Genomic DNA, 7,337 nt, shown 5'->3' on the forward strand with positions numbered 1-7,337 from the left:
TCTTTTCCCTCCCTCCATGGGCAGTGACACCTTCCACTATCCCAGGTTGCTCCAAGCCCCATTCAACCTGGCCTTGGGCACTTCCAGAGATGGGGCAGCCAGAGGCATTGGAGCCAAGCAGAAAGAAAATGAAGCTTTTTGTTCCTTCTGGAAGAGCTGTCAGCTCTGGGAGCTGCTGTGGGCTCTCGGGTGTGTGTGCCAGGGCTGGGGGCTCAGTGCCGGGTGGAGATAACACTGGGACTTGCTGCCACAAACAATTTGGTGGCTGCTCCAGCTGCCGTGAGTCCAGCAGCACCCTGTGGCACTGGCACTGCCCTGTGGGGGCCACACGTGTGGCCTTTCCCAGGCCTGTCGGGCTGTGCCACGTTTGCTTTTGCTTGGCTTTATAAAGAGGAGGTGCAGGAGCTTCCCCTGCTCCTTCCCGGACGCTGTCCCCAGCACAGCCTTCGCTATGGATGGCTTGAATGTCTCCATTGCTTTCTTTTTCCTGGTTTTTGGGGTGTGCCAGGTGCTCAGGTGGCTTTCCAAGAGGTTTCTGTCCCCTGGAACACAGGGCTGCCTTGCCAGGGAATTTGCTGGCTCGTTCCAGCTGTGCATGAGCTGCCTCGAGCTGAGAATGCTGATGGAGATCGGCCCCTGGGGTGGTGGCTTTGGCCTGGACGTGGTCCTGACCCTGCTCTTCCTCCTCTCCGCTGTCCACGGCGCCTCTTTGGACGGAGCATCCGCCAACCCGAGCGTGTCCCTGCAGGAGTTCCTGCTCCTGGAGTGCAGCCTGGCAGCCACGGCGGCCAAGCTGCTGGCCCAGGCCGTGGGTGCAGGGACGGGCTGGGCTGCCACGCGGCTCTACTGGTCCTGGGAGCTGACCCAGCTGCACTTCATCCAGAACCTGATCGCGCCCGAGTGCAGCTCCTCCATCCACACCTCCCTGCCCCACGCCGCCTTCGTGGAAGGCTCCTGCTCCTTCCTCTTCCACCTTGTCCTCCTCAAGGTGCGGCAGAGTCACCCCCTGTACCGGGTCCCTGTGCTGGCAGTGACTGTCACCGTCCTGACCTACGCAGGTGAGCAGCACTGGTGTTTCTTTTCCTGAGTTCTTTTCCTCATTTGTGGGGGAGGAACAGCCCCCTGATTTTCATCTTCCAGGACTGGAGGTGCAGGGGTTAACTGCTAAGGTGTTTGTTTTCTGTTATTTCGGGGAGTATTCGTTTTTGGGATGAAGATGGCACTTTGGGCTGGCTGGGCTGCAGGTGAGGTTTGGCTCACAGCCATAGCTCGAGACTGGGATCACTTCCCTGGAACGTTCCCACTGCAATCCCTCAGTCCTGCGGGAGCTTTCCTGCTTCCCTCCAAGCCCAAGGGTGGGATTTCCCCACTCCGAGAAGGCAGGCAGGAGGGGTCACAGCCCTTTGTCAGTGTTCAGAGGATGCAGTGGGACTGCTGGCCACGTTTCTCTTCCCACACAGCTGGAGCATACACGGGAGCTTTCTTCAACCCTGCCCTGGCCATGGCCACCACCTTCCACTGCTCGGGGAGCAGCTTCTGGGACTACATCCAGGTTTACTGGCTGGGGCCCCTCGCAGGTGAGATCTTCCTGGGGGCAGGAGCTGCCATGGGGACAAGGCAGAAATGCTCAGTGTAACGTGGATTCTTCTGGCAAAGGGCTGAATTTGGGGTTGCCAATGGCAAGTGTCACTTTTCATCCTGCCTCATTGACTCTGGGGTCATCTCTTTGCTATCCAGTTTTTTAAAATCCAACTTCTGCATGGTACAAGGGCAGAAATCTCCCTGAAGCCGAAGTCTGGGGGAGGTTTAGCAAAGGGTTTTAGGGCAGTGGCAGGCTGAGCTATGCTTTGAGGTTGTCCTTGGCTCCAGCATGGTCATGGGGAGCTGGATGTGTGCTGAGAGAGGAGCCAGGTGGGGGTCAGGCTCTGCTCCCAGATAACTCTGATGGGACAAGAGGAAACGGCCTCGAGTTGCCCCAGGGGAAGTTTAGGTTGGGTATTGAGAAAATGTCTTCCCTGGAGAGTGACGAGGCACTGGGACCCTGCTGAAGGCAGTGGTGGAGACCCTGTCCCTGCAGGGATTTAGAACCATGTGGGTGTGGCACTCGGGTCAGGACCAGCGGTGACCTCGGCAGCACTGAGGGAATGGTGGGACTCGATGGGCTTAGAGGACTTTTCCAACCTTAACAATTATCTGCCAGAAAACCACTGGGGTGGTTTATGGGTCAAACCAAGCATTGTTTGTTATGTTAAGGACAGAGTGGTAAATTCTCCTTAAAGCAGTACAGTGAGGGTTCCTCAGCTCTCCGTGGGGACTTCAGTGGTGCTGAGCTGCCTTTTGGTCACGGTGTAGGCTGTGACAAGGAGCCAAAACTGCTGCTGAGCTGTGGGGAGGGTGAAGATGCTCGACACAGCGCTGGGAAGGGGTCTGTGCTCTCATTCCAGGGATGCTCGCTGCCCTCCTGCTGTTCCAGGGCAACATCCCACGCCTCTTCCAGAAAAACCTCCTCTACAGCCAGAAGAGCAAATACAAGGTGCCCAAGGTAAAGGTGACAGCACAGGTGGAGGGTGACAAACCACAGAGGAAGAGGAAAGGGGGGAAGAGCAGCTCGGAGCCCCGTGCCTGAGCCCAGAGGTCCTGGCAGCCCTTTTCCTGGGAAAGGGTTTCCCGGTGTGGAGGATTTTGCAGCTCGTTCAGTCCTTAAAGCATCACAAAGGAACCCTCGCAGGATGCCCGAGCCCTTGTGCTCCTTTGGGAATTGCTTTGAAAGCCTTCCTGGAGAGCCCGAAATGTTTCAAGCCCACGCTGCTGCATCAGAGAGAAAACAAGGAACACTTTTGCGTGAATTGCTGGTTTTCTTGTACTGCCAGGAATCTTCCAGAGAGTTGGGACCGTTCTATGGGCAGGCTTGAGCAACCCGGGGTTATTGCACGGTGCAATACCTGCAATAACCCCACTAGGTCTCTTGCAGCCCTAAAAACAAAGTTTAAGCCAGTAACTGCCTTGGACACTTGGGATGGGGAGGAAACAGGCTTTGATATTTCAACTTATTAATGGATACTGGTTAAAAATTGGTGGGTTTTGAGTTAAACTTGACCTGAAGTCCTTGAATTGCACAGGCTGAACCTGGCAAGTCTTGGAGAGGTATTAAAAATGCTCCAGGTTCACTGGACACGGGAGAACCTGCTCCTCTGGGAATGTGCTTAGCCGGGGTTTTGGTGCTGTAAAGCATCAAGAAATGGTGTGCAAAGGGTCTGTGGTTGGAAAGAAAAGAAAAAAAAGAGACCCAGGCAGCTGGTGTGCATCCCTAGACCCTGCTCTATGTCTACGTTAAATACTCCTAACTATAAAATTACAGTTTGGGGGGAAAAGAAATATAAAATGCTGTGGTTGGGATTTGGGTGAGTGATGTTGTTCCTGGAGCCCTGCTGGGACACATCCCTGAAAATGGGAGTCACTGTGATGCCCAGACCACCTCTGCCCTGCCTGCTGCCTGCTCTGGAAAGGGGAGAAACACCTCCTGGAAATGGGGATCCCCCAGGCTGTGCTGGGACCAGGGCACCCCATGGGAGCTCCCCTCTGGGTGCTCTCCTCACGGGACAGCACAGGGAGTTTGTGGCTGCTCCAGTATCTCTGCCCTGGATCAGAGTTCCTGACAGGAATGATCTGCTCCTATTTCCTGAGGTGCAAACAGGGAATAAGCAAGTGGCACCCAATGCAAACCTGGAGTGGAGGTGTCAGATGCAGGTTTGGCACCCAATGTCCAGCCCTGCTCCTCCCTCTACTCTGCTGTGTCCATGAGGAGACAACCCCAGGGTGCTGCTGGCCTCTGGGTGCCCACCCCAGTTGATTTCCTCTGGGATTGCCTCTGGAGGGACCTGCAGGACCCCCAGACCTCTGACACCATGAGCCCAGCCCACATCCCAACAGGAGAAACAAGAGAAGGGGCCAACACAGCCATACATGGATGTGCCCCAGAGATGGAACTTCATGGAACACACAGCACGCCAAACCATGAAGCAAAATCCCCAAACGGTGCCCTCTCCTTGTGCCCTCTCCTTGTGCCTGGCCAGATGCTTGGCACTGCCCTGGGAAGGGCACTGAGAGCACAGTCTGGCTTTTTTCCTGGTTAAACTCAGCAGGAGACCTTAGGGTGGAAACTGAAACCTTTGAGACTCTTCGTGGCTGCCCCAGGGACACCCTGGGATGCTCAGATGCCCCTGGGCAATTTTTTCAGAACCTCTTTTGGTTTGGAAATCATGCTGAAAAGCCAGAGATGGGGCCTCTGTTTATCCCAGCTGATTTGCTGGCTCTGCTTTTGATTCAAGAAGTGCAGGATGAGAAAAGTCAGGCTCAGTTGCCCTCCATGAGCCATTCCTGAAGGATCTTTCCCCGGGCACAGGATATTCCTGTGGAGCTCAGAGTGGTGGGTTGGGATGTCTGGCTGCAGAGAGGCTCATGAGATGTTTCCCTGTCACACGCAGGGATGGAACTTGAGTTTGACACTGCAGAATAGGATGTTGATCCTATAAATGCAGGGTCCAAAGGCAACCTGTAACCACAGAGTCAGCACAAAATTATGCTGGGGCCTCCCTTTTTTCTGGTGGTTTTTTTTTTTTTTTTTTTTTTTTTTTTTTTTGGGGGGGGGGGGGCTTTGTTTGGTTGGGGTTTTGTTTGGTTTAGTTTTTTCCCCCCTGCTTTTCAGGACATGTTAAAATGTTTGGGGCGTGCTTCTGGGGCTTTTGGAGAGATCGTCTACTGGGCAGACTGATGTAATTAAGAGGAATTTAAGGAGTGACAGTAACTGTTGTTATTTTTAATTAATAAGCTGCTTTTCCAGCATAGTAACATCAACAGAGCAGGGGCGAGGTGCAGCTGCACAGACAGACAGACAGACTCATTCCCACGCTGCAAATCAAACCCCACAGCTCTGATTTACAGCTTGGCCCTGTTCTGTCGCAGTCTCTGCTGCGGGGCTGAGGATTTGGGCTGCCCTCCTGGATCTGCTGCTGGAGCCGGTGCTGCCACGAGGTTTCAGCTGTTGACTGGGGGGATTTCCCCTTGGAAAAGTCCTGTGCATCCCCCGGGAGCCGCGCCGCAGCCCGGTGCTGTGCATCCCCCGGGAGCCGCGCTGCAGCCCGGTGCTGTGCATCCCCCGGGAGCCCCGCTGCAGCCCGGTGCTGTGCATCCCCCGGGAGCCGCGCTGCAGCCCGGTGCTGTGCATCCCCCGGGAGCCCCGCTGCAGCCCGGTGCTGTGCATCCCCCGGGAGCCGCGCTGCAGCCCGGTGCTGTGCATCCCCCGGGAGCCCCGCTGCAGCCCGGTGCTGTGCATCCCCCGGGAGCCCCGCCGCAGCCCGGTGCTGTGCATCCCCCGGAGCCCCGCCGCAGCCCGGTGCTGTGCATCCCCCGGGAGCCGCGCTGCAGCCCGGTGCTGTGCATCCCCCGGGAGCCGCGCCGCAGCCCGGTGCTGTGCATCCCCCGGGAGCCCCGCCGCAGCCCGGTGCTGTGCATCCCCCGGGAGCCCCGGCAGCGCCCGGAGAGGTGCCCGGGGTGCCGGGCCGTGCCGGGCACGGCAGCCCCGGCCGGGCGGGCCGAGCCTCGCTGCGCTCAGCAGATGTTAAGGATGCTGGAGGGTCGGCGGGGCGCGGCGGGGCTCCGGCGGGGCTCGGGGCGCGGCGGGGCTCTCGGGGCGCGCCGGGGGGAACTGCTTCTTGTAAAGAAGGCTGCTGTACTGCAGCTCCGGCGTCACCAGCCGCCGGCAGGTCCGCTCCAGCTGCTGCCCCAAGCCCTGCTTGAGGTTGTAGCCCAGGATCCTGGCCCCGCCGTGCTGCAGCGGCCGCAGCGAGGAGTCCCTGATGTCCTTGGGCGCCACGCTGCCCCTGCCCTGCAGGCAGGTCCCGGCCAGCTCCGCCCGCCGCCGCCGCAGCGCGCTCACCTCCCGCCGCAGCCGCTCCCGCCCCACGGCCCGCTCGATCCTCTCCCAGAACGTCCTGTTAAAGTGCGTGTAGATTTCCCAGTCCAGCCTGTTCCAGGCCTTCAGCTTCTCCACCACGGAGTCCGGGAGGGGGGACTTGGTGCTGCTGTCCCTGATGTTGAGCGGGAAGGAGACGACGCTGTCCAGGTCCCAGCACAGCATCTCCTTCAGCAGCACCATGGACTCGTCGAAGTACTCGGAGATGAGCAGGAAGTCGAAGGACGCCTCGATGGCCTTGAGCATGAGCTGCACCCGCTCGGGGGACACGTCTCCGTCGGGGTTGAAGCCGAAATCGAAGGTGATGAGGTTCCTGGCGTAGTGGCGGTCGCCGCTGGCGGGGCTGTAGTAGCGGTAGGGCTGGCTGAGGAACTCCTCCAGGCTGCGGACGCGCGAGAAGGCCGACGCGCCCTTGTAGTACACGAAGGAGGACTCCATCAGCTGCACGGGGTTCCTCAGGATGGAGAAGTAGACGGCAGAGCTGGGCACCACCTTCTGCACCTGCGGAGGAGAAGAAGGAGGGGTTAAAGGTGGGGCAGGGAGAAGGGACCCGCTCGCCCGCAGTGCTGGTGAGCAGAGGTGGCTGGGACTGGGGGTGCTGGGGAGGATTTCAGGGTGCAGCTCATCAAAGAAGCCGTGGGGAGCTCCAGAGGAGTCACACATGGAGAGCAGTGAGCAAAGCTCCCCACAGCTGCGGGCTGGGATGGAGATACTGTCCATCTCCTTCCCTTTCCCCATGTCCACCTGTCCTCAGGTGGCATCCAGAGGGGTGGATGCTGGGCACGGCTGACCTGCTCTGATGCACTTGGGTTGTTCTCCTCTTGCAGCTGGTCCCCTCTGGGCCTGTCCAGGGAGCAGGACATGTCCCAGGGCCCACCAGACAAGAAAGAGATGAGAGTTGCTGGCTGCTACAGATGCTGTCTCCCACTTTGCCCTGGCTCACAGCACAGGGCTTCATCAAACCCACGCACAGAAGCTCTCAGGAGAGGCCAGGAACCCGTGGACAATCCTGACTCTCTTTAGTTCAGGTGCTCGACAGGTGCCCCTCCTTGTGCCCCATGAGCCCCTCTCCCCCTTCCCTGCCCGCCCCCACCGGGTCGCAGCTTTGCCCGTACCTCCGGCTGCAGGAACCGCATGTGGTGGCAGAGGATGTTGAAGCGCCGGGGGCTCAGAGGGGAGAAGCCCTGCACAAACCTGGCCATGAAGTGGTGGGGGTAGTAGAGCTGGAAGCCCCCGCCTCGGGGGAAGGCGAAGGTGAGGTTGTGTGTCTCCCCGAAGCGGAACAGGATGTTCATGACGGTGCTGCTGGCACTCTTGTGGACTTTCAGGAAAACAAGGTCAGTCTTGGGCTTGCAGGTCTTCCCTT

At 58.6% G+C, this 7,337-nt stretch overlaps 1 protein-coding gene across 1 annotated transcript; it reads left to right on the forward strand.

The window, feature by feature from the left end:
- Window positions 1-451: 451 nt before the first annotated feature.
- On the forward strand, window positions 452-2,626 carry LOC110483048 (aquaporin-12-like). The gene is made up of 3 exons (XM_021552686.2): window positions 452-1,058; window positions 1,461-1,577; window positions 2,445-2,626. Exons 1-3 carry the CDS (start codon window positions 452-454, stop codon window positions 2,624-2,626), a joined length of 906 nt encoding a protein of 301 aa, XP_021408361.2.
- The last annotated feature ends 4,711 nt before the right edge of the window (window positions 2,627-7,337 follow it).

Source organism: Lonchura striata, chromosome 10 (genome assembly GCF_046129695.1).
Source record: "Lonchura striata isolate bLonStr1 chromosome 10, bLonStr1.mat, whole genome shotgun sequence".
Classification (NCBI taxonomy): domain Eukaryota; kingdom Metazoa; phylum Chordata; class Aves; order Passeriformes; family Estrildidae; genus Lonchura; species Lonchura striata.

Bases quoted from the DNA above. Each gene is read 5' to 3' on its own strand.
- LOC110483048 (XM_021552686.2), top strand. From the start codon at position 452: ATGGATGGCTTGAATGTCTCCATTGCTTTCTTTTTCCTGGTTTTTGGG. The intron at 1,059-1,460 runs GTGAGCAGCACT...CTTCCCACACAG, and splicing joins CACCGTCCTGACCTACGCAG to CTGGAGCATACACGGGAGCT. The intron at 1,578-2,444 runs GTGAGATCTTCC...CTCTCATTCCAG, and splicing joins CTGGCTGGGGCCCCTCGCAG to GGATGCTCGCTGCCCTCCTG.